The 27673-nt window shown below is 40.4% G+C and overlaps 1 protein-coding gene and 1 pseudogene across 1 annotated transcript; both read right to left on the minus strand.

The window, feature by feature from the left end:
- Positions 1–1422: 1422 nt before the first annotated feature.
- TACC3 (transforming acidic coiled-coil containing protein 3) lies at positions 1423–27050 on the minus strand. Its single transcript, XM_036764923.1, has 16 exons — positions 26877–27050; positions 17141–17303; positions 16830–16975; positions 14971–16053; positions 14217–14289; positions 12328–12487; positions 10104–10156; positions 9823–9929; positions 9049–9136; positions 7897–8022; positions 6252–6328; positions 6125–6168; positions 3756–3916; positions 2883–2989; positions 2661–2781; positions 1423–1696 (listed from the first exon to the last, which is right to left on the minus strand). The coding sequence occupies exons 2-16, from the start codon at positions 17300–17302 to the stop codon at positions 1631–1633; spliced, it is 2574 nt and encodes an 857-aa protein (XP_036620818.1). The 5' UTR covers position 17303; positions 26877–27050; the 3' UTR covers positions 1423–1630.
- Positions 20951–25556, minus strand: LOC118854898 (annotated as a pseudogene).
- Positions 27051–27673: the final 623 nt, after the last annotated feature.

The following is a 27673-nucleotide window of genomic DNA, read 5'->3' on the forward strand; positions in this document are numbered from 1 at the left end:
CATCAGTTCTCCTATTCTTTTTCACTCCAGGGCTTCATCCAGGCATATTCAGGATTATAATTTTGCACTCCGATAAATTTATTTTCTTTCTTCTTTTAAACCAGCCCACTGCTCTTCCCATTTTGTTTTGCCTACCCTAATCTGATCTCTATCTCCCGCAACCTTGACCCCTTCCCCAGTCCCTTATTTTCAAATTTTATTTTTATTACTTAAAATAAAGACATTCCCTCCTTCCAGGTAAGATTTTGGAATCCTCCCTGCCCAACCCAACTGCTCTAACTCAAGCATTCATTTGTGGGAACTCTCTAAGGGACATTCATTTAATTCATTCTCTTCCTTACAGCTTTATCATTTCTTTTACAGATTTTACCTGCATGTCCCTTCTCCAACCTTGATTTTTTCCTGAAGGATCTTCTAAAAGGCCTCATTTTTCCCACCCACTCTCCCTCCCCCAAAATATTAATTAAAATGAAGCAGTGTGGTGTATGATAGGAGTTCTCTTATCAGCTAGTCCACAGGCCTGGTCCACAGCTAAGTCCTTTCACTCACTAACTGCCCTTCCTGAAAAGAGCTCATTTCTCTTTATATAAGGAGGGCAATCTAGGACCAAGTAGCAGGAATATGTAAGGGGGGAGGGGAGACAAATAAGATGAAACAAAGAATAGTTTGCTTAAAATAAAGGCAGAGTCAGAAAAATATAGAACACATTCAAGAAAGACAGTGTAAACTGGTTGGAATATACATAGATCAATGGGAATGAGAGAGCTGGAAAGGCATACTGGAGCCAGATTACAGAGGCTTAAATACCATGTAAAGAACCTATACCTTATTCCTGCAGACAACAGAAAACCACTGAAAGAGTGAGCAGGAAAGTAAGATTAGTCCTGCTTTAATAAGATTAATCTTACAAAGGTATGTAAGATAAATCAGGGGGCAGGGAGAAGTCACACCAGAGGCAAGAAGACTAGTTATCACATGGAAATGATCAAAGTTGGCTTTAGAGGAGTTGAAAAAAATGAATCTGGTTTTACTAAAGATCTTTCCCCCTCCTTCACTTTAAATTTTTTTTTTTTACAAGAAACAGTTTGTGAGGTAGGGGAAGGAAAAGGAGTATATTCAGAAGTGACAGTGATTTTAAAACAAAAGATAAATAATGATTTTAAACAATTTTTAAAGTACTTGAGTCTAAAGTTTTTAAAAAGCAAGAGCGAGAAGTTAATACAATTCTTCTAATTACCCTCTAGATGTCCCTACTGGGACTATTCTTGAAAGATTTTCATGAAATCTGTTCTAGTTCAAAACCAGGAAATAAAAAGTTACTTGGAAAGATTATAAACCCTAAGAGATTTAGCTCTGTAGACTGCTAAATGAAGTTTAAACGAAACCTAATTTTGAATTTTCAAAAAAAAAAAAAAGACAGCTTGAAGAATTATTAACCTTTATTCAAGCACATTTTTAAAAAAAACAGTTCAATTTACTAAGTTAAAAAAATACACTGAAGTATATCTACAACATGGAAAAATAGAGGTTAAGAAAGTGCACGTGACAATTAAACATGACATGTACATAACTGGCAACATTGAAACAAAGACTAGAATGAAAAAAGATGGAACAATTCAAAATTCCTAGGTCAGATCTTTTCCATCTTTGAAATCAAGTCATCACAGATTTTTGTTAATTCATCGTTTTCTTTAGTCTACAAAGGAAGAAAAATAAAATAAAATTAGAGCAGTACGTACTAAGTGCTTTGTGATTCAGATAGTCTTAACACAAGGTAACAATAGTCATCTAAGCCATAAAACACATCAAAAAAGGTTTCTTCAATTACAGTTTCAAGTGAGGTAGGGCATATACACGCAGGCAAAATGGTAACAAATCATTTGTAAGAAATGGAACCCATGTTGTTCTCCAAACTAAATCTCTAAGACAGAGTCTACCCCCATAATACCAGATCCTTCCAACTGTCCAAGCTTGTGCTTTCCTCACAACCACCGACCCCCACATAGCCGGCCAGCCTTCTCTCACCTATCTCTCCAGGGATGGACAGTCTCATCTCCTTTTGTGCGATACATTAAGCCTAAAAATCTGCCTGTTAAAATGCTCAAGGACTCTCCTCTTACCCAACTTTATCTTCAGTTTGTGACACTCGGATTAGTTTCCCTGCTCAGTCTTCCTTCCTACTCCAATCTAACCAGAAAAAATTATTCCTACCAGTCTGAAAAGAAGCTCTGCCAGAACAGGCAAAGGGCTAACAGTCCTTGAAGGCAAGAAATGCTTTTCATTTTTTATTTCTATATCCCAAACACTAGCACGGGAGATCCAACACAGCAGATGCTTCACAAATGCTTCCTGAGCTGGACTAAAGACCTCAAAGACCCCTGTCCAGGCCATCTCCCAAGCTCTGCCCAACCCCACTCTCCAACAAGCATTTATTGAGGGCTTACTGTGTAGCAGGCCCTTTCACAGAGAAAAATCAAACAGTCCCTGCTCTCTCTCCTCCAACCCTGCACCCACACCCCCACCACCCTCCCAGCCAGTTCTGAGGAAGCTACTTCATCCAGCCAAATTCTCAGCCTTCTAAGTAGGCAACTCTCAGGGCTGAGATTTCAACTCGACACAAGCATCCTCAAAGGGCAGGTGACCTCTGAGAGTGAGCTTACTTTTTGTTCCAGGCTTTTCTCTAGTGATTGAATTCTCATTTGTTCCTTTCGTAAATTTGCTTGTAAAGCTAGAGTCTCAGCTTTTGCTTTGCTGCGAACCTGGGCAATTTCTTCATTTGCTCTATTGAATATAAAGAAAAATTGAACTGTGCAGGTGACCTGAGGATCCCAGGCTCTCTGCCACAGGCCTCTCTGCCCAATTCCCAGTGATCCAGCACTTACAGGTTTAACTTCTCTTCTGCATGAGCCTTCAGAGCTTGGTACCGCCGCTCTTCCTTTTCAATTCTTAGTAGATAATCTTCAACACATTTCTTCAATGCTTCTTCATTCTAAAAGAAACAAAAAGCTCAACGACCAGTTTATAGAATAAAGACCATCTGCCTAAAGGCACTCCTGTAACTATGGGATGAGGGGAAAAAAAGCAAACCACACCGACTTGGGAGTACTCACCTCAAAGCAGGAGGAGGGGGTAGAGGGGTGCCTTAGCCACAGACTTCTGACCTCAACATATCAAGAGAGAAGCACAGAGAAGGCACAAAAGCCAAAAAGGAAAGGCTTTGTAGGAAAAGGATGTCCTACACCAGCTTCATCTTTTGGAGGAGCTGCCAGCGTCCCAGAACTGCCTGAATTCTTTTCTATGCAACTCCAGGGGATGGATGGTAGGACATGGCCAGGGTCCCTCCCAGCTCTATTTTATGTGCCTCGCTAACAGGCCTTCTCTACTTTCCACCAGAAGAGGGGTGGGCACAGGGGATAAGCTTTCTACTAATGAATACCCTATAAATGTAAACAATATGCAAAACAATGTTTTTACTTAAATAACGGAACATCTATACTGTGAAAAGTAGCATGCCTTTACTAAAGGGAAAGGCTAGAGTCACTCATCAGCGTTTTAGGGAGAAGTATCTGCAAACCTCACCATGGATTATGCTAGCCCAGAAATCAATCCTAGGATGGTCCCATTTTGAATAAATCAAGAATTACTCAGCTGAAAATAGGATAAACGAGGAGGATCACTAACAGCACAATCCACTAGCTTTCTGATGACCACCAAACATAAAATTCCACATTTACTCTATTTTAGGGTAGCCACACCTTTCGATATCCTTCTAAAACCTCCTTCTGTTTTTCTAGTCGTTTGAAAAGGTCAGAAAAAGATTTTTCCGTGGAGTTCAGGTCTGCTGCGATTTGCTGTTTTTCTGACAAAATTGTCTGGATTTCGGCCGCTGCAGCTGCCTTCTGCCTCTGAGAATCCTCTACGGAATATAAAAATCGAACATCTTCTTTACAGTCAAATAAGTTATTTCATTGAAAAGTTCACTGTGAATAAAATTCATCATAAATCTGAGAAGTTAGTAAGCTGAGTGAAACACAAATCACATTAAAACACATGTAAAGTAAGGGTTGTGACATAATGCACCTCTTCAAAATGTGCTGATGCCTCACTGTGATGTAGAAGCGACGCTTGGGTCCCAAAGGTTGTGCATCAGAACACAAGCTCTGAAAAACTCATCTCAAAGTACACACGGTCCCAGCAATGGGCTGGACCTGCTGAGGACAGTCCAGATCTACGTGGTGGAGCTCATAACAAGCACACTGGCTATCCACAAAACAAAGCAAAATACAAAATGCTGTTCAAGTTTCAATGCAGTCCCACTTTCCAGGTGCATTAGACCATCCAAAAATACTGCACTACAGATACTTTAAGTCTGAGAAGAACTCAGTCTATCAAAGTTGGTCATTGCACAGTGTTGCTGTTACTGTGCACAGTGTTCTCAGTTTTGCTCACTTCACCCAGCATCAGATCATGTAATTCTTTCCAGGTTTTTCTGAAGTCCACCTGCTCAACATTTCTTATGGAACAATAGTATTCCATTACATTCATATACCACAATGTTCAACCATTCCTCAACTGATGGGCCTCTTTGCCACCACAAAAAAAGGTGCTATAAATATTTTTGCACGTGTGGGTTCTTTTCCCTTTTTTATGATCTCTTTGGGATACAGACCTAGTAGTGCTACTGCTGGATCAAAAGGTATGCAGAGTTTTATAGTCCTTTGTGCATATTTCCAAACTGCTCACAACTCCACTAAAAATGCATCAATATTCCAATTTTCCCACATCTCCAACATTTATCATTTTCCTTTTTTGTCGTATTAGCCAATCTGGTATCTCTGAGTCGTTTTAATTGCAGTTCTCTAATCAATAGTGATTTAGAGCATTTTTTACATGACTATAGATAGTTTATATGACTACCGTTTTCAACTGAAAACTGTTCATCTCATTTGACCATTTATCAATTGGGGAATGGCTTATATTCTTACAAATTTGACTCAGTTCTCTACATTTTAGAAATGAGGCCTTTATCAGAAACTCTGGCTGTAAAAATTATTTCCCAGCTTTCTGCTTCCCTTCTAACCTTGGTCCCTTCTGGTTTTCAAATACCTCAGACAATTTCAAAAGACTTAGGATGAAAAATGTCATCCACATCCAGAGATAAAACTATTAAGTCTGAATGCAGATCAAAGCATACTATTTTCTTTTTTCTTTCTTGTTTTCCCCTTTTGTTCTCATTCTTCCTTCACAACATGCCTAATGCGGAAATAAGTCTAACAGATTGCACATTTATAGCCTCTATCAGATTGCATTGCATGCCATCTTGGGGAGGGAGGAGGGAGGAAAAAAAAATTCAGAACTCAAAATCTCGCAGAAGTGAATGTTGAAAACTATTTTTACATGTAATTGGAAAAAATAAAATCCTATTAAGTGGAGGGAGGGGTGGGGGAAGACTAGAAGGGACCTCCCAAAACACCTGAGTGTATCAGCATTTCAGAGCCAAAACCAAGTTTTGCCCAAGGGAAGGAAATTTAAAGGGCCCTAACAGCAGGTATACTTTAATGAAGAAAGTAAACATAGAATCTGGAGGCAGGGTGGACTCATGATGGGAGAAAGCCCAATCTTCTGGGGGGAAGAGGAACATATAAGAGGACAACACCCCACTCCATCCATGTGCACTCTGGAGTAGCTGTTGCTCACCTCCCCCATCCCCTTTTTTTTCCTAGTGAATGACTGATGTAAGGAGTGAGTTCTCTTATGTGCCTGGGGCCCTGAGACTAAAGGACTTGACTGGGCTCCAACATGGCAGCAACCTTCTGACGCCACAGTCAGTCTCTATCCTTTAGACCATTCTGCCACTTATATTTACATTACTAAGATAAAAGGAAATGTTAATGTCCTGGCTGATTTGATTCAAACCTTATTGGTTTTACTTACTAATGGATTGCATCAGGAAAACATTCTGGTGATTTAATACACATTCTTTAGAATCAAACTGTGTTCCCCCAGGCTTCTCTGGGTCTCAGGTTCTTTCTCTTACACATGAGGAGGCTAGACAAAGCTAAGGTGCTACCAGGCTCTAAATCCCATGATTCATTATTTCAAAGTCTGTGCTACATTGACTTACCCATCAGCTGAGTTATTATCCCTTCATATTCTTCCACAATTTTCCTATAGGATTATAAAAAGGAAAGGATGAGAGACCACAAGAGAACACTTTAAGGGAGTTTAAAAGAGTCTTAATAGGTACATACCCCATTGCTAAATATTCAGCATGGAATTTTTCATATTTGTCCTCTAATGCTTGAATCTTCATTTGTTTTTCTTTAACCTATGTATACACACAAATTACAAACTTTAGATTCCAACGAACTATGTAGTTTCGGCCTTACGATAGCCAGAGTACGTCAGTGAAATTGTACGAAGAAAAAATAATATACACAAGACTATAGCAATAGAAAAACTTTTAATGGATCAATTATATTAAATAAGATAGTTGATCAAATAAGATCAATTAAAAAAACTGAACTTTGAGCAAATGGAAAACTGTTTTGGTTTCCAAGAACAAATAGCAAATGTGACATCTCTCTCTCCTCAAGGCAAAGAGCAGGTCCAAATGTTATACACACTATATGGGACTGCTCTGATTGGTTTTGTTATAAACAACAGCTGAATATGGAAGAGAGGGCAGCAAGCTTTTCCTAGCACTAACATAAATCAAAAGGCATTTTTTCCAATGAAGAATTATAGGAAGTGGATGCAAGGGACACAAGCGGTTGAATGACACAACCAAAAGGAATCTGAGGTCTGCTCTGAGGGGAACTGAAGATTTCTGAACAAAAAAATGTCATGCCCAGGAAAGCTGATTCTGGCAGCAGGAAAAGGAAGCAGTTTAAGGAAGCTCATTAGTTAGGCAGGGAATGATGATAGTGACTGTGAAAAAGGGAATGAAGGGATGATGGTACTATGTGATAACTCATTAGATAAGAGGACAGGCAAGAGTCATGGATAACTTACAGGTTATGTACCTGGTATACACAACTAAATGTAAGTGTTTTATAAATGGGTGTGGACAGCATTGACATTCGTTTCTTTATATACATTCAAATGAAACTTTCACTAAGGGACAATTAATGAGGAAGAACAGCATAATAATCCTTTCACTGTTCCGTAGTGTGTCACCTTTTCTGAGGTTCATAGATGTTTGAATAAAAACTAATTTAAACTAAGTCTTTATAGCAGTAATTGGTAAATGAAGTTAGGTGGAAGAAAAAAACTGATTATATCATCCTTTTGACTACCACATTTGAAAAACAAACATGTTTTTTCTTCAGAACTCAAAATTTTAGAAAAAAAAGGAGGGAAGGTTTTAGAATTTATTTTAAGTGCTTTTTCATTCATTCCATTCAAAGGCACTGACAAAACCAGGTACTTTTAAGTTAGAAAAACAAGCCATTTAGACCAACTCATATTAAAATGGATATTTTACTTATCTGACTTGTCTATAAAGTGAAATAGGCCCAAGGCGAAGAGCCTTTTTTTTATATTCATTTTCCTTGTCCTGAATGTTGGAGATAAAAGCTCTTTGCCCAACTCCACCCTCCCACCCAACCTCAAGTAAATATATTTCAAATATATTTAAAAATGGGATTCTTAATATCTTTGTCCCTAGACTAGGAACAGACATTCATGCAACTTATGAAAAGCTGGCTAGAGGAAGAAACAGAACATTTTAAGTAAAAAATGTGAAACTAAAAATTAAATAATCTATAGATTCCAACATGTTTATTATCAGTTCATTAGTCATGCAACCAAAAGTTAGCTAGAGTTAAAATTATTTTGCATTTCTAGAAAGAAATACTAGAATCTTAAAGGTAAAATAAAGTCATTTCATCTTACTTCTTGTTTGACTTTGTCTATAGCCACATCCATGTCTTTCTGGCTATATTTCAATACATCTATAATCGCATCTACTGAAACAGATAAATCTGTGGCTGTCACATCAGGAGGAGGAGGTACTATCACCTGTGGGAAAATAATGTGTAACACAAACTATCAGGGCTGCAAAGGAGCTAAATGAACAAAAACCACATAGGACACTCATTTTCTCATCTAGCAATCATCAGTTGTCAGGGTCTAGACTATCTTTTAAAAAGTTTTCTTTAATTGCCACTTGAAAACAAGTGGTGTTTGCTTTGGCCTGACAAACTTCTTCACGGGAGGAAAAATTCTTCCCACTTCAGGGATTCAAAGCAAAACTCAGTCCCTAAAGCCACAAAACAAAGAAACGGTGTTAAATGAGTTCTCATTTACTCACCTACTACAGGAAAGGAGGACACTTCAGTCCTCATCAACCAAAACCCCAAACCTAATTTTAACCACATTTTTTCCTTCTGACCTCCTGGTCCCTAGACTTTCTTGACTTACTGGAAGAAAACAAAAGACTGGGTCCCACTTCCAATGTTCTAGGATACCAAACTGCCACACAAGACTGTACAAAAGCATTCTAGAGCAAAGATTTTTATTGTTTACCAATGCTTCATAATGGTGACAGGGAATGGTATTACATGCTAAGAGGTTGTTCTTGAAGAGTATTCCTGAATCAATCTGGCTTTCCTGATGTGCCTAATTCAAACATTTCTTATTAGTTTTCAGTAATCAACAGTAAAAGTTGCCAACTAAGCCTAACACTAACCCTCAATCAGAATATAAGGTTGTTTCCTCTTTTAAAAATATTACTGTAGGGGCCACTAGGTGGCCCAGTGAGTAGAGCACGGGCCCTGGAGTAATGAGGACCTGAATTCAAATCCAGCCTCAGACACTTAGACACAAGCTGTGTGACCTTGGACAAGTCACTTAACCCCAACTGCCTTGCCTTCCCCACTCACTGTAGATGCTCAAAGACCTAGTCCAAATGCCTCAAAATAAGAAGAGATTCAGGAGATGGAATATCCCAACTCTCCCCCCACCTAAAAAAGGACAAATTAACACAGTTAAATAGTAGTAGAATTCGAGTCTAATGAATTTTAAAAGAATAAAGCAATTACTTACAGGAATATTAAGTGTTCCTAAGAAGTCAAATTCATCAAGTTTTGCATCATTTTGGTTTTCCTGAGATTGCTTGCCTATGTCCACAAGGCTTCAGAAAAAAAGAATATGCTTTTTTAGGCTTAATTCACTTCTAATTAGGGCCCCAGTGTTCTCAAATAAAGCAGTGATCTGGGCAGGTCCCCCCTCCACAAATGTAGCCTGCAACTCTGTGACACAGTAGAGCTGAGAACTGCTAGCTCTGGTTGAAAGAAAACAAAACCCCCAGTAATCCTGTGTCTACAAGGGGACTGTGGCGGGCGGGGGGAGGGGGGTCCTCCCAAAGCTCAAATGCCTGCCATGATCATGGACCACCTCCACACCAAAACACAGTCTCTAAGTAAGACTTTAAAGGAAGATGTTGCACTCTAAACAGATCTTAAAATGCTTGAGGTTATTTAAATTTTCTAGTCAAGTTAGATTTTTCACCTTTGTAGCTCTAACAGAACTCTAATTAGCAGGAAACACCATCGGCTGTCCCCCCTTCCCTCTCCAGCCAGCCCCTCGAAGCTTCTCAGGGTTGGGAGGAAGGCCTTCTCCTCTCCTCCAGCCCAGGTACAGGTACACCTGGACTCACCTGCCTTCTGTATCACACTACAGCCTCCAACTGTTTCCCCCAAGCAGAAAAATTCCTAGTTGTAGCTCTGATCCCCAATATGTAATATAATATCTTGGCCACAGAAAGCATAAGTTGGTCAAAATAAACTCAATTACACCCAAAAAAGATAATCATCTCACCTGTTTGTTATTTCAGTAGTTACAGGAGTGGGTTTACTGGGGCTCTCTTTCAGAAGTGGGTCAAATTTAAGATATAAGGACTGTTTTCTCAAGGCAGAATCTTTAAACTAAGGAGAATAAAGAACAGACCCCCAAAATTAGTTAAACTGCTATACACAATGCAATCATCTCAAAGATGATTTTGGTTTAGCACTTGTAATCAGAAATAGAAATATCCCTACATCAAATCATGTGTTTAAATTATATCAGATCTCAATTGTTTAAATAAATTATGTACTTACTGAAGAAGTTCCAAATTGTTCCAAATAATCAATTTCTATAACGGTACCTAAAACTGAAGAATAAAATTCACCAATAAAGTATTTCAAATGACACTACATTTACAGGATTGCCCATTGCGCCCCAACCCTCTACCAACATTCACACCATCAAATAAATTCCAGACACATTCCAAAACTTAATTCTCAGCTAAAAAGAAGACTTACAGACAAGTGCCTACCACCCTAAGCATATATAAGTCATCTATTAAATTCTCACCACTCAAATCCTTAGGCAGAGATCTTTAGAAACTGCATTAGTAAATGAAACCTAAGAGACTGAAATAATTAATACTAATGTGCAAAAGATGGCTGATATATAACCACAATATATTAGCACCTGCAGAATTAGAGGACCATAGATTTAGAGCAGGAGGGGGCTGAAACGTCATTTACTCCAACCTCTTCCTTTAACATGAGATAACTGTGGCCCAGAGACTAAGTGACTTGCCCAAGGTCACCCAGTCTATAGTAAATGGCAGAACACGTTTCCTACCCAGCACGCTCTCCACTCCACCATGCAGACGCTTAGCCTACTTATTCATAAGTTCATATATTTCTCTATAGTGCATGTCTTAAAGAAATATTGAGATTAAGATATTAAGTCTTTAAATCCATCTTATGAGTAGCAGTAGATATAAAAACATTTAATCAGACTCGTCTTTATAAAAAGAAAATGAAATTCTACTTCCAATCTAGGCAGTCCTTATTTTCTGTAGATGGGATCACCCAGAGACTTAAACAGATCTCCATCTAATATCTTGCCCTCTTAGCCAGTCTTTGAAAACCCTGACCACAGGCTCAATTAGCATTTTGTCTTCCAATGCCTGAAAGATATTTATTGGCTTAAAAAAAAAGGCAGTAAAGGATGAACAATACAGTACATGCTTGGCGGAAGGGTTTAAAAGTATAAGTTATACTCATTATTTTGCAATAATTACTTTCCCCAAATAAATTGTAGGAAAACGTGGTTACTAAATACATAGATCTACCAAATGGTACTAATGTCGCTGGCGTCATTCTCCTTACATGTTGTGGTGATTAATAAGCCCCATTTTGGTCAGATTAAATGGTGCAGTTCGGGTACAATGACAAAGTCTGTAAAATGCTGCACTCAAACTCTCATCTCTAATCAGTCTCTTAGCCTTTCCTCCTCTGTTCCACCTGCCTATTCTTTGTCTTCAAGGCCAGCCCCTGAGTTCCCTCCTCACTCCTTCACTATCCTCCCTCCTCGCCTCCTTTGCTCTGGTCTCTGATGAAGAGGTGGCCCTTCTCACTGCCAAGGCCAGCTCTCCTGTCCTTACTCCTGTCCCCTCCTGCCTTCTTCAAGAGCTTTCCCTGCTTCTCCCTATCTAGTGGACCATTCCCTACTACCTCCAAAGTGCTCAACTCTCCATCGTCCTTAATTTAAAACAAAAAAAACCTGTATCTGACTTTGCTACCCCATCAAGCAAAATGCCTTATCCCAGCTTTCACAAACTCCTAAAGAAAGCTATGGGGGCGGGGGGGGGGGGGGGGGGGGGGAGGTGAGAAAGGGGAGCCCTCTACTTCAGATTAGATTTTAATCCTATCACCTTGACAATCAAGTACCAATTGATTGCCAGGCACTAAGGATAAAAAGATAGCAATGAACGTGTCCCTACCCAGAAGAAAAAGATCAACAATGGAATAGAGGCACACCAATATACTGAGAAGTCATGAACTGGTCCAATTATTCTGGAAAACCACTTAGAACTATGTGAATAAAAAAAGCATCAAACTGCACCCTTTAACCCAGCAACTGCACTCCTGGATATACAACCTAAAGGACTCAGAACAGAGAATGCCTATAACCTGGCCCTAGCACACCTTTCTAGCCATTTGACACATGGAGAATATATTCCCTCTTCAACCATTTTCTTTTGTCAACCCTCAAATCCCCTGAAAGTTAATGTTCTCCCTTTCCTCAAAGTATTTGGCACTAACTTATCCTTGTGCATGCTGCATCCCCTCCAGGCAGAACCGAAGCTCCCGGAGGACAGAAAGCCTGCATTTTTATTGGTTTCCCAGCGCCTGGCACAGGTAGGTGCTTAATAAAAGTTGGTTGACTGGAATTGACAAGTTTGAAAGCAAGCACTCTCAAGATTAACACACTGAAGATTAACCAAGTTTTAAGGTGAGTGAGATGTTTTCCTAGGATGCCATTTACCTTGTGAAGGAGATCTGAAGGCCTCTTCAGAGATGGCAGTTTCTGTTTTGACATCTGTATCCAATTCATCCTTCTGGGGGGGTTCAGAACCAGTGGTTAATGCTGGACTAACCTGACTGCTTGCGTCAGCTGAAGTATCTGAAGAATTTTCTCTGTTCTCCTAAAAATAGTTTCAGAGTTAAATCTTGGTCCTGCAGAACCAAATATCATGTGACAATCATGTGCTCACTAAAAACTTAAAACAGTAACTTAAACATTAATTGAAGGCCTTCCGCAATGTTTACTCTGCAGAAACAGCTTGCACAATCGATCCCTCAACAAGCATTTACCAAATACCAAACACCTATGATGTTCCAGGTATTGAAGATATAAGTACGTACAAAAAATGGAAATGATTCTTGTTCTCAGCAAGCAAAGGATTACACATATACATAGACCCTGTGGGCCTGAAAGGATGCTCTTTCCTTTCCCAACCAAAGGTCTGGGAGGCTACCATATAAAAGAGTCACACTCTTTCCCTTCAGGTACCGCTCCTCAAAACTTCCTCTTGAAATACAGATAAAACTGGGAGCGGAAACAATTCTTGTAGTTGATTTAACTCATGGTCCAACATGTTGCCCTGCTTGATGGTCCTCCCACACCCCATATCTTGGGCAGGCTGCCCCTCAGGCCCAGAAAGACACACACCTAGTTAACTTCAAGTTTTCCTTCAAGCACCTCCTACCTTTCCTGATCCCTACCAGCTGCCAGGGCTTCCCTACAATGAATCTTGTATCTATTTTAGTCTGTCTGGGTTCCCATCCCCCAAAGAAAATGTGATTAATTCTTCTAGGTCATGGTATATTTCATTTTTAACTTTGAATACTCATCTTCTAGTAAATTTTCAAGAAGAAAGTGCTTAAAATGCCTGCTAATTCTGGCTTAAATTAGTTCTAAATATTTTCCTTCCATGGTAGTAAGCAAAAAGTGCCATAGAGGACATGGGATTTTTAAGTTGTAGATCGGGGAGGAAAAATTAAAAACAAAATTTGAAATACTAATCAGGGAGGAAGGCAGCAAACAGCACATTTTGTTTGGAGCTACCCCAGATTTAAGTAAAGATTCATGCTGCCTGAACTGGGAGAAGTGAAACACAGCTTGCTGGATAACTGCTAAAGTAATTTTTAAAATACTGACATAAGCTTAGAGTCAAAGTCTTTCTCTAGGCTGAGGCTAATTTGTAATTATGATAGTGAAAGACTACAGGTTTATACTGAAACAACAGTATGAGTAAAAATTATATTAAATAAAAATAAAATACAGATTATACAACACCCACTAATCCTCCAAACAATATTTAAGCTCTTAAGGATTCACAAAACAGTAACTTCAGTCAACTTTGGTATCTGGTTCACACATTTTTAGAAGTTCTCATTTCCAAAAAATGATAGAACAGTGAAAAAAATGCTTTTCAATTGGTTAAAAAACAGGAACAAACTTCTTGGTGATCAGACATTGATCCTGAACATTCTACCAAGGAGATACACATAAACAATACCTGGGAGGGGATGGAGGTAAAGCGGGCAGGGTAAGCAATAGAAGCACAGTATGAGCATTGCTTACATTCCAACACATATATATCCATGTGTGCATATATATGCATTTGTATGAAATAGAATGTTATCATCTAAACATAGCGATCCCATTACACATGATAAATATACATATAGTATCTCTACACAGTTACACTATATAGTACCAGGTGTTGGAAAGCATCTGCCTCTACTTGTCAACAGTAATGAAAAGATATCCCCTAGACCAGATAATGACCTCCAATACTCCCAATGAAGGACAGTGTGGAGAACATCGTTTGAGGTCCCTCTACCTTGCTATAATGGAGTACACCATACCTGATCACCTGCTATCAAAGTTTCTGTTCCTACTGGAAGCACAGATTCAGCAGCAACAGGGGTAATAACTTGCCTGAAGACAATATAAAAGTTTACAATGAATAGTCAATAAGAGATTTACCATATTAGCCTAGATTAATATGCTAGGAAAAATTTGGTTATACTTGTATCAATCTAGGTTGGCTACTTAAGGACAAAGTGAGAGCCAGCTTGACAGATACAATGAAAGTTACACGTGCATCGGTAAAAAAAAAAATTCTGTGATGTCACCTCTCATACTAGACTTTTAGTAAATGAGTATTTTTAATTAGACTACAAAAAATGAACTTACTGTGGCCAAAAAGAAGCAGCATAGCAACTCTAACCACACTCTGAAATATCAGCAATGATAAAATACAGTAGGTCCAACATTTATTCATAATAGGTTACTAATCAGAAGTCTACAAAATGCATATTAAAGAATCACTTATTTACAAATGCCACTAGATTCTAACAATTGTAATCTCCAAAGCAGAATAATTAAACTGCCAAAATCAGCTCACATGGCAAGTCTTTTTCCTCCCTCAAAAGTCAGTTTTACTCTCAATAATAAACTCGAATGAAGTTTGCCATTTTTAGAGACAAGTTCAGAATTTGATTAACATAGCAAATGAATTTTATAAACTACAAAAATTTAATAATATTAAATTTTTATAGAAATCCAAAGATTCTAATAATACAGTAGACAGCCCACCTATTAAGGAACTTTACTTACTGGCTTCTAGGTACATCGATCACAGTCACACTAGTCGGCTCCTCGCTGGAGAGACAGTCCTGCGCTATGTGATTCTCTTGAAGCTGAGGGGTTTCATTACTAGATTTCTGGTGATCAGAAATGGAAGGCTTAGACTTTTTTCCAAACGGGTTAAAGTTTGGATCATTAAGTTTGTCCCAATCTAAATTATAAGATCCCTTCGGAAGAGGGTCCATATTTTCTTTATCCTGACATTTGCTTTCCTTTGCCAAGTTTTTTGTCACTTTCTCCTGGGTTGCAGGTTTCTTGGAAAGAGGTTTAAATACAGGCCCCTTCCTTAGTTTACTTGGTGGTGGTTTGACAGAAACATTATCAGAAAAGTCAAATTCTAGTTTTACAGGCTGGCCTTTCAAAGGTCCAACCACTTGCACAGGCTTCTCTTCTACAGGGGGAAGGTTTGGTGATTCACAATCAATCGTCTTTTTTCCATCAGTGCTGACAAAGTCAGAGTTACAAGCTACCAAATGCGTTGATACACTGGCAGACTGGATATCATGCGCTGGATTAGAAACTGGTTCTTCAGGCTGCCCAGAGTCCAAAGATGACTTCCGTTCTTCCTCACTGGATACCACTTCATTCACAATAAGATGCTGGGTTACCACACCACCATCCAACTCATCCTCTAAGGCTGATCCTCTACTTATTTCATTAGTGCTTTTGTCAGTCAACGAAGCAGATCTTACACCATCACAACTTGTCTCTGAGATGTTTTCAGGGCTCCCGGAAGATTTTATTCCTGGGGACCCTTTAGAGCCTTCGGAAATGAGTAGAAAGTTATCATCCAACGAGTAACAGTTAATTTCTTCTAAAAGAATTTCAGGGTCAGTTACTACTGGAGACTTTAACAAACTTTCAAAAGACCTTGGAATCTGGGACGACTTTACAAATGGATCAAAATCCTCCAGACCCTCCAAGTCAATACTGTAGGAGCCACTACTTTTCACTGGCAGCAGATCATCCAGAGAACAGGCAGGATTTGTTTCTTGTCTTTGAGGATCTTCATTCGTAGTTCTCCTATCGACTTCCTTGGCTACCTGCTGATTTCTTTCAGAAATTTTTTTTAAAAAGTGACAGAGCTTCAAAATTAGTTCTTAATTCATTTGAAAGAAATTATTTATAAGCATACTGAAAATATTTGCCCAAATCTCCTCTTGGCATAGAGATTTAACCTACAGTACAATGCTCCTCAGAAATAACATTTATAGGTAACGTTACCTACTATAGACAATGAGGTATGCCAGATGCTAGGCACTGACTTCATTTACTGATATTTGGAGCCAGACATTCAACTAGTTGTACAAATAATTTTCTCCCTCATTAAACACAAATTTCTCCATCTTGTTCACCTTTGAAGCTTCCCTGGAGCTAATGTTAAAACACTCACATTATCAGCAGAAGAATCAGCAAGACAGCAAAGGTTTGGAGGAGAGTATTTTCATGTATGTATGCCAAGAGCAGAAGCAAGGGAGGGGAAGAAAAGGGACAGAAGTAGGAATATGAAACTGAAACAGGAAACAGCTTGAGGACAGAGATATAACTATAAAACGAGACTATGGACTTGTTGGTAGAACAATGCAGGAGTGTAATTTGCAGAGAAAAATTGAAGGCTCCCTTCATTCTACCCAAATATGATTCCTGGTTGTTTTCTACTAGCAAATAAGCTTCTGTTTTATGAGCTTTGGAACTAAGTCAATTGTGATAGGTCATAGTCTTATCAGTCAACATCCAATCAAGACATGATGTTGCACCCCATCTCCATTACCCCTATATCTAGCCAAGAGAATTTAAAATTAGACCACAATGGCTTGTGCAAAACTTACTTTTCATATCTTGATGCAGGAGGGTGAGAATTCTTTAAATCATCTGTACAATCATCCAGACTAAAAGAGTTCTCAATTTTACCTGTCATGGTCGGGCTTAAAATTCTATTTGTCTGTGGATCCCGCAAAGGAGTTTGAAAAGTTACCTGTTTATATAGAAAGGAAAGGGAGAGAGAGAGTTATCTCTTAAATAATTCAAGGCCTTCAACATTAGTGTCAGCATTATTCCTGTTTCATTAGAAAAAAGTAGGCCCCCAGAAAGAAACATGAAAGATTAACGTTTTTTAAACACAAAAACAAAATACGCTTACTTTCATAGCTTTTGCTGTACTTTTCGGTGGCACATTTTCTTTCTGGGATGTACGAAAAATTGATGATCTTCCTGTTAGCTCCGGTGGTGAAAACAGGAAGTCACAAGTTTCTGCAGTTATGTCACCACAAACATTTTCGTCATTTAAGATCTGCAGACTCATTCTGGAAAAGCAAACCATCCATGTAACAATGTAAGGAGTAGTCACAGAAACAGCTGGTCTTTCAGATAGTATTAACAGGAACAGAAAGGGCCACTTTAGCCATACAAACTTGACTGCTAAGATAATTCAGAGTGTGACAGCCTACCTAGGTGGAGTGGATACAGTTACACAGTCCAGTAATTAATGCCTTTCGCCTTTATTGCCAAGAAAGATACAACTGTAAAGCTTACCCAAATTTGCCTTCACATAACTCAACTAACCATGGGCTTCTATCTAAACCAAAGCTATCCACCCAACTTCACTACCTATCTGGCCTTCAGACTTCAAGTATAACCTCCACAGAGAGGATAGGAGAAAGGACAAAGCTTCTTAGAAGGGCTCAATGAATCTGCTATGGAATGTAAGAGCCACACTCCTAGTTTTCTAGTTCTCAGGAATCAAGGGACCCCATTTTCAGAGAAGAGCAGAGGTTCTACAAACTATATATTAGACCTGACCACATCATCCCACTATTCAAACTCCTCCAGCTGTTTACCTATTGACTCCATCATAAATATAAACACCTGTTTAGCTTTGAAAGCTCTTTTACCCCCCTGGTCCCAATCTACTGTGTTTCCCCATGGATAAGATGCACCCTCTTCCATAAAATTTGGGGGTCTAAAAATTGGGTGCATCTAATACAGTGGTCGTAGATTCTTTTACTTGCATTTCCCGATTTTTCGCATTTGTTGTCTTTGCACTCATTGTTTTGCATTTGTTACCATTATATTAGGTTATATTTTGCCATGTTCTGCCCAGCAATTTCTCAGAAAAGGTTTTCGTACAGTGCTGAATTCAAGTGAAAAGTGATCCAGTTTGCAAATTTGAATGGAAATAGCGCTGCTCAACGTAAGTTTGGTCCTCCTCCAACTGAGAAAACAATCTGAGACTGGCTATGGGAAGAAAAAACCCTACTAAAAATGCCACAGCAGAAGAAGGCCATGAGAGGCAAGTCAGCAAAATGGTCTGATTTAGAGAGGGAATTGAAGATATGGATTGAAGAGCAAAGGGCAATTGGAATTCCCATGTCCACAAAGATGGTTCAGCATGAGGCAAGAAGAATTGCTGATGGAAAAGAAGTTACGGATTTCAAAGGACACAATTGGTGCTTCAGGTTCACGAAGCGGAATGGACTAAGCAAGCACCTACCAGACTTGCCCAAAAGAAGCCTGAAAGCTATGAGCAGATGAATAAAACTTGAGTTCACTAACTTTATGTAGTACATTTTTTTTTCAAATTTCGGGCCCCAAAATGAAGGTGTGTCTTATACATGGGGACAATACAGTACCTTTCCAGGCACATCATAAATTACTCCCCTTCCCAAATTCTACCGTCCAGTTAACCCTCTAATTCTTACCCTTACTACATCTCCTGTGTCAATTCCTCAAACACTCCTTCCTCCTCACAAAATATTTCATTTCCTTCAAGATGCAGCTCGAACACCCCCTTCTACTGAAGCCTTTCTGATCCCTGTACTTACCTACTCTATTCTTTTTATATTTAATCTGAATACATGTATACATATTCTTGCCATCACTGTTCATTTACTTGTATCCTAAGCAACTGGGACACGATTGTCAACAAGTACTTATTAAGTGGCCACCAACTGGAGAATGGCTGAACAAGTCACAGTGTATGATTGTGATAGAATGTGCTATAAGAAATGATGAGCTGGATGGTTTCAGAAAAATGCAAAGTGAAGCAAGCAGAACCAGAACACTATACACAATAACACCAATACTGTATGATGACCAACTCTGAATGACTTAGAATTGTCTATTGCTGAGAATAGCTAAGACAATTCTGAAGGACCTATGATGAAAAATGCTATCCACCTCCAGAGAAAGAACATATGGAGTCTGAATACAAATCAAAGCATACTTTTTTATTTAAACTTTATTTTTCTTTGGGTTTTTTTTTGGTCTATGTTTTCTTTCACAACATGTCTAATATGGAAATATGTTTTACATGACTGTACATGTATAACCTATATCGAATTGCTTGCCCTCTTAGGGAGGGGAAACGGGAAGAAAGGGAGAGAATTTCAGACTCAAAATTTTTTAAAATAATGTTAAAAATTGTTTTTACATATAACTGAAAAATATTACAAACTTTAAAAGAATAAAAACAAAAAACCCACTACTGAATTTAATACAAAAGTATTCTTATGAAAAACAATTCTGTTAATAAAATCTGTAGAGCATGAAGAAAAAAATGTTAAGTGAGGCCTGAAAACAATACACACAATAAAGAAATACAATGAATTAAGAAAAGCCTGAGAGCTAAAACTAAAATAGTTAATCCTCAAGTGTGACTAGAGCCTCAGGGTGAAAAAGTGGCTTGGACACAAGGAGAGTTGCTAGAAATTAATCAAGAGATAAAAAATGAAATTAGGACTGAAACAAGAGTTCTGGAGGAAAAAATGCGCGACCAAGGTGAAACCTTGTCCTCCCCTCCACATTATCACTCAATACAATGGCTCCCTTATTTCCTTTATGATTAAATGTAAACTCTGGAGACTTTTTAAAAAAATTTTTTTATTTAATATATTTAGTTTTCAGCATTGATTTTCACAAGAGTTTGAATTACAAATTTTCTCCCCATTTCTACCCTCCCCCCCACTCCAAGATGGCATATATTCTGCTTGCCCTGTTCCCCAGTCAGCCCTCCCTTCTGTCAACCCACTCCCCTCCCATCACCTTTTCCCTTCCTTTCTTGTAGGGCAAGATAAATTTCTAGCCCCATTGCCTGTGTATCTTATTTTCTAGCTGCAGGCAAAAAAAAAATTTTGTTTTTGAACATCTGTTTTTAAACTTTGAGTTCCAAATTCTCTCCCCTCTTCCCTTCCCACCCTCCCTCTCAAGGCAAACAATTCAACATTGGCCACATGCTTATTATTATGTATAACCCTTCCACAATACTCATGTTGTGAAAAACTAACCATATTTCGCTCCTTCTTAACCTATCCCCCTTTATTGAATTTTCTCCCTTGACCCTGTCCCTTTTCGAAAGTGTGTTTTTGATTACCTCCACCCCCATCTGCCCTCCCTTCTATCATCCCCCCCTTTTTTTATCTTCCTCCTTTCCTGTGGGGTAAGATACCCAATTGAGTATGTATGGTATTCCCTCCTCAGGTCAAATCTGATGAGAGCAAGATTCACTCATTCCCCCTCACCTGTCTTCTCTTCTCTTCCTACAGAACTGCTTTTTCTTGCCACTTTTATGCGAGACAATTTACCCCATTCTATCTCTCCCTATCTCCCTCTTTCAATATATTCCTCTCATCCCTTAATTTGATTTTATTTCTTTTAGATATCTTCCCTTCATCTTCAACTCACCCTGTGCCTGCTCTCTCTCTCTCTATATATATACACACATATATACATACATACACTCACATATATACATAAACATATATACATGTATGTATATATGCATATTCCCTTCAGCTACCCTCATACTGAGGTCTCATGAATCATACACATCATCTTTCCATGCAGGAATGTAAACAAAACAGTTCAACTTTAGTAAGTCCCTTGCAATTTCTTTTTCTTGTTCATTTTTTTGTTTTTAATAAAGACATTTGTTTTATTTGATAGCACTAGATTTTTATGCCACAAGGACACAGGCTCCACCAACAGCCTTGATTTTTTCCTCTGCTCTTCTGCTGAAGAACTTGCCTTCATGATGACTGGCTGCTTGGGGAGTTTCCCTTTTCCTGGAACTTTGTAATAGCCTGACCATACAACCTCAATGATAGGAGCAAGCCCCTCTTTGTTTTTGGCAGCATTAATCCTGGTCTGCTCACTGACCAGTGTCCACAGCTTATCAAGATTAACAGCTGGGCAGTAGCTTTGGTTCTTCTTCAAGTGGTAATGCCTCACACCCACTTTCCCAAAGTAAGCTGGATGATATTTGTCGAAGTTGATCCGGTGATGGTGCAGCCCTCCTGCATTGCCTGTGCTTGCCGATGTGCCTGTGGCCGTGGCTGACGTGCCCGTGGAGCTTCCTCGTCTTCCTTAGTCGGGAAGGCGTGTTGCAGGTTGCCGCAAGAAAAAAAAAGCTCTTGTTCTTTTTCTTGATTATCTTTTCATGCTTCTCTTGATTCTTGTGTTTAAAAGTCAGATCTCTTAATGTAGAAGCTGCCAGATCTTGGGTTATTCTCATTATGTTTCCACAATACTCAAATTGTTTCTTTCTGGCTGCTTGCACTATTTTCTCCTTGATCTGGGAGCTCTGGAATTTGGCGACAATACTCCTAGATTTCTTTTTGGGATCTATTTAAGGAAGCAATCTGTGGATTCTTTCAATTTCTATTTTGCCCTGTGGCTCTAGAATATCAGGGCAGTTCTCCCTGATAATTTCTTGAAAGACAATATTTAGGCTCTTTTTTTTGATCATGGCTTTCAGGTAGTCCAATAATATTTAAATTATCTCTCCTGGATCTATTTTCCAGGTCAGTGGTTTTTCCAATGAGATATTTCACATTGTCTTCCATTTTTTCATTCCTTTGGTTCTGTTTTATAATATCTTGATTTCTCATAAACTCACTAGCTTCCACTTGCTCCAATCTCATTTTTAAAGTAGTATTTTCTTCAGTGGTCTTTTGCACCTCCTTTTCCATTTGGCTAATTCTGCCTTTCAAGGCATTCTTCTCCTCATTGGCTTCTTGGAGCTCTTTTGCCATTTGAGTTAGTCTATTTTTAAGGTGTTTTCTTCAGTATATTTTTCAGTATTTTTTGGGGTCTCCTTTAGCAAGTCATTGACTTGTTTTTCATGGTTTTCTCGCATCCTTCTCATTTCTCTTCCCAATTTTTCCTCTACTTCTCTAACTTACTTTTCCAAATCCTTTTTGAGCTCTTCCACGGCCTGAAACCAGTTCATGTTTTTCTTGGAGGCTTTTGATGTAGGCTCTTTGACTTTATTGACTTCTTCTGGCTGTATGTTTTGGTCTTCTTTGTCACCAAAGAAAGACTGCAAAGTCTGAGACTGAATCTGGGTGTGTTTTTGTTGCCTGGTCATATTCCCAGCCAACTACTTGACCCTTGAGTTTTTCAGCAGAGTATGACTGCTTGTAGAGTAAAGAGTACTACGTTCCAAGCATGGGGGGATACGACAATTCTGCCACACCAGCACTCCTCCTTCCCCAAGAACCCCCAACCCGGACTGGACTTAGATCTTCAGAAGACTCCTGCTCTGATCCGCCACTTAATTCCTCCCACCAGGTGGGCCTGGGGCCAGGAAGCAACTGCAGCAGTAGTTCTGTAGCTAACCCACCTCCGCTGCCCCCATGGTGGTGGCCGAACCATGAACTCCTCCTTTCACCGTCCCCAGCAGCTTTTCCCACTAACCTTCTCTGTTGCCTTTGGTGTTTGTGGGTTGAAAAGTCTGGTAACTGCTGCAGCTCACTGATTTAGGGCGCTAGGGCACGCTCCACCTGGCTCCTGGTCTGGTTGGTCCACACCACCCACGCTGGACTATGCTGTGCTCTGCTCCCAGCTCCGGGCAGGATAGACCTTACCCAGAGACCATCCAGGCTGTCCTGGGCTGGAGCCCTGCTTCCCTCTGCTATTTTGTGGGTTCTGCAGTTCTACAATTGGTTCAGAGCCATTTTTTATAGGTTTTTGGAGGGACTTGGCGGGGAGCTCACGCTAGTCCCTGCTTTCCAGCCGCCATCTTGGCTCCCTCCTCTAAGACTTTTAAAATCTTCCACATTGCTTTCCAGTCTTTTTATACACATTACTCTTCCAGGTACTTCTACAATCACAACAAACTGGCTTTCTAGCTATTCCTTAGATAGATGGATGGATGTGTGGCTGGATAGATAGCAGGGAGGGGAAGACGCTCAGGGTTTCTGGCCAAAACAGAAACAACTGCTACTTGCATTCACTCAGAGCACCCAGGGTCCAAATAATGACCCCCTGGGTGTGTGCTGAAGCCTATGGAGGTATCCAGAATCAGAGATCAATGAAGATAATCAATCAATCATTATTTATTAAGTATTGGGGAGACAACAAGAGGCAAAAGATAGCCCTTCCCTTAAGGAGCTTACAATCTAATGGAAAAGACAACATGCAAACAAAGCAAGCTATATACAGGATAAATAGGAAATATTAATAGAAGGAAGGCACTAGAATTAAGAGGAGTTGGGAAAAGCTTCCATTAAAAAGGTGAGATTTTAGCTGGGACTTAAAGGAAGCTGGGGAGGTCAGTAGTTGGAGGAGAGAAGGAAGAATGTTCCAAGAATGGGGCACAGACAGAGAGATGGAGTGTCAGCAAGGCAGTCAGTAAGGTAGCAGAAGACTGTAGGGTGGGGCAGCTAGGTGCCACAGTGAGTAGAGACCCAGCCCTGGAGTCAGGAGGATTTGAGTTCAAATCCACCCTCAGACACTTGACACACTTACTAGCTGTGTGACCTTGGGCAAGTCATTTAACCCCAACTGCCCTGCCAAAAAGCAGAAAAGCCTGTGGGGCAGGAAGTGCTGATTAATTGTCAAACAGAGCACTCTGCATCTGCTCCTGGAGACAACAGGGAACCACTGGAGTTAAATGATAGCACATATGGCAGCATCCTGTAGGCTACAAAGATTTCTCTCCTACCAAATGCTTAGCAAGACAAGGCCTGGTGGCTGAATCATACAGGAGAATACCACAATCTTTTCACGGTCTGACAGATGACAAGTCCTTGTACTACAGACAGTGACCTCAACAAAAACTTGAGGGCTCAACCTGGAACCAGAGCCTTTTCACAGACCAAACTTTTGCCCACAATCATTTAATCAAGTATATTAAGGATGTAACTTAATACATTGTGATAGGTGTTAGGGATACAAAAAATGACAATGAAATGGCTCCTGTCCCCACGGATTGCATATGTACTCATAGACAAGCACAATCTCTCAGAGCCTCAGTTTCCTCCCCTGTAAAATGAGAATGATAGCCTTGTAACACTCAGCTGACAAAGTTGTGAGGAAAATATCCTGCAAACTTTAAAGCACTGGAGACGATAGAGAGAGGAAGTGATCTGTTCATGGTCACACAAATTAAGTGGCAGAGCTAGGATGTGACCTTTTATTGGAACTTAAAAAAACAATGGTTTTGTCCAAATCTTACTGATTCAACCTTTAAAACATCTCTTGCATAAATCTCTTTCTCTCTAGTTGAAGCCCTTGTTATACCCTCACCTGGATCAGCCTCCTAAATCGTCTTCCTACTTTCAGGCTCTTCTTTCTCCAATCCACTCTCCTACTAAGATCTAATCATGCCCCTTTCCAGCTCAAAAGCTCTAGAGACTTCCCACTGCCTCTAGGATAAAACACATACTCCTCAGTGTAACATTTAAGGCCCTCCATAATCTGACTCCAACTTCACTCTTCAGCCTTTTTTTCCATGTTATTTCTCTTTACTCATTTCCAACCAAATTGAACCACTAGTAACTATCCACAAAACTCAGCACTCCAACTGCCCACGCCTAGAATGCACTCCCTTCAACTCTGCCTCTCAGTGTTTTGACCTTCCTTCCACCAGCAGCTCAAGTACTGCCTGCTCTGGGAAGCCTTCCCTGACAGCCCAAGGTGTTGATGCTCTTTGCCTTCATAAATTACCTTTACTCATCTAGTGCCTATTAATCTTCCCCCAGCAGAATGTAACAACTACGCATAATCATAATAATAGCTAACACTGATACAGCACCTATTATGTGCCAGGCACCATGCTGAACACTTTACAAATACTATCTCATTGGATCCTCACAACCCGGGCCGTAGGTGCTATTATCCCCATTTTACAGGTGAGAAACCAAAGGGAAAAGAGGTAAATGACTTGCCCAGTCACACACGTATCAGAGGATAGATTTAAACCAAATCTTCCTGACTCCCAAAGCACCTTTACATACATCATGCCTGTAAGGAAGATCACCCCCGTGCCAACCGGCACTAGGCCCTCAAAGATGTGGGTTCGTGCTCATAAAAGCAAATCTTCTGTTAAGTATACACCCACATATCTTGAGCCCCCGCCCCAAAGTGTGAAACTCGGGTTCCTAAAGTCAGCTTGGATCTAAGTTATTCAGTTACTACCATGCTAACAGAAGGCAAGGCAAAATAAAGCACAGAACCGGTAAAAAGCATTTAACTGAATAAAAAAAGACACTGACTTTCTTGCTATTTCTGGCACAGGGCATTCCATCTCCCCAGCATTTCCAGTAGTTGTCCCCCATGCCTGGAATACTCCTCCTCTCCAAATTCACCTCCTGGCCTCCCTAGCTTCCCTTCCAACCTCCCTAAGGACCCACCACCTTCTGCAAGAAGCCCTTCCCAATCCTTCTTAATTCTGGTGCCCTTTCTGAGACTGCTCCCAATTTATCCTGATTACATCTTGTCTGCACGGTGTTTTCCCCATTTATACCATAAGATCCTAAAGAACAGGGACTGGTGTTTGTGGTTCTCTGTATCCCCGGCTCTTAGCCTAGTGTCCGGCACAGGGTAGGCAGGCGGGTGCTTAATAAATGTTTAGCTGACTGACGGAAAAGGAAACTTTATTAGCAATCGCTCTCCAAATGAAAAAATCTCCTCCCAGAAAAAAAGAAGCCAAAAGCTTTCCAAAACCTAGCAAAGGAGGTCAAGATCACGTGGAAACAAGATGAAACGTCCACCCTCCTGTGGCGCAGAATTCTTTCCGCTGGAGTTCACACAAAATGAGTTTACATCCCAATTCTTTTATTCAAATACAGAAAGCAGTAATTGTATCCACCCGTGCAACAGTCCAGAGGGCATTTAATAAAAAACACTAACAGCAAGATGGCCAGAAAAAACCCTGGACTGTTTATATTTTATCTCCGCTGAAAAGAAGTAAGAACTTTTTTTTCCTCTACAGTAATAGTAGTAGCTGGCGTTTATACAGCGCTCTAAGAACGGGAAAGTCCTTTACTTACATTCGAGCCTCACAGGTGAGAAGGAGGTACAATTATTACCTCTTTTAACGATAGAGGGTGGGGGCGGAGGCAATTAAGCACCTACTAAGTTTGGGGCTTGTGGATAAGCGCTTTACAATGGCTATTTCTCGTGATCCACGGAAGGTGCTGCAGTGGTTCCTATTTTACAAAGGAGGAAATTGAGGCCAGCGGAGGTTAAGTGACTTGCCCAAGGTCACAGTGCTGCTAAGTGTCGGAGGCTGAATTTGAACCCAGGCCTTCGTGACTCGAGGCCCAGGGCACCATGCCACCGAGCTGCCACCAAATAGGGAAACCGCAGCTCAGAGAGGTGAAGGTGCGTGGCCAGGGGCACGCAGCTCATTAGTGCTTAGAAGCAGCACCTGGACTCTTGCTGACTCCCTAGTCCCGCTCCCCTCTATTCAGGCTGCCTCTGGGAAATACCAGGGTTGGCCTGGATGGGTCCTGGGGTCTTTGCTCCCCTCTCCCCTCCGCCCCCCAGCTCCCTGAGCCACGGACTGGCCCACCCTCCAGAGAGCCCTGGCCGCCTCGGATAACCATCAACCCCGCACGGAGAGGGGCAGGGACAGGGAGACACGACGCTCCTACCTGCCGGGCTAGGACTCGTAGGCCGCGAGCGCAGACAAGGGAGGACAAGGGATCCCGAGCGGGGGACGGGGAAGGGCCGGGGCGCGGAACCTCAGCGAGCCTGGCAGTCCCGAGCAACGGCGCAGACTACGCGTTGAAAACTCCTCCCCGAGCCGCCGAGATTCAAACAGGAACGGTCGGACCCTTTCAGCCAATCAGCGTGCTGACCAGCAAGAGCGTGCGCGGAGGACACGCGCAGACTCCGTTGCTTTCACGGGGGAGTCGCCGCAAGCCCCGCCCCCTCCTTCAGCTCTCCCGTCTAAGCGAATAGCTCCCAGTCCCTGGGAGGAAGTGGTGGTGCTGAGAGCTGATTGGTGATTACGAAAGTTCCGCTTCCGGTCCCGAGGTAAAGCCTGGGAAATGAAGTGTAACAGTGGAAGTTCTTTGTAGGGGACAGACCAATAAGATTTTTGCCATTAAAAAGACGCTGAGAATATAGGTATATTTACATGATATGCAGCAAATGTGTATAAACTACATCGGTTAAGCGTACGAGTAATAACATTATAATAATAACTAGAGAAGCAGCCGGGCGTCCTGATGGAGAGCCTCAATTATCCAACTTTTCTGTCTCAGGACCCCTTTTCCAGCTTAGGGCCCTAAAGAGCTCTCTTTTAAGTGGGTTATAGCCATCGCTATATATTTAATTTTTGTATGTTTATATATTATACATATTTCATTTCCATGTTTGAAATTAAAACTAACAAACTTAAAACATTAATTCAATTAAAATAACAGTAAACATATTTGAGTTAACA

The sequence above is a fragment of the Trichosurus vulpecula genome, chromosome 6 (assembly GCF_011100635.1).
Source record: "Trichosurus vulpecula isolate mTriVul1 chromosome 6, mTriVul1.pri, whole genome shotgun sequence".
Classification (NCBI taxonomy): Eukaryota; Metazoa; Chordata; class Mammalia; order Diprotodontia; family Phalangeridae; genus Trichosurus; species Trichosurus vulpecula.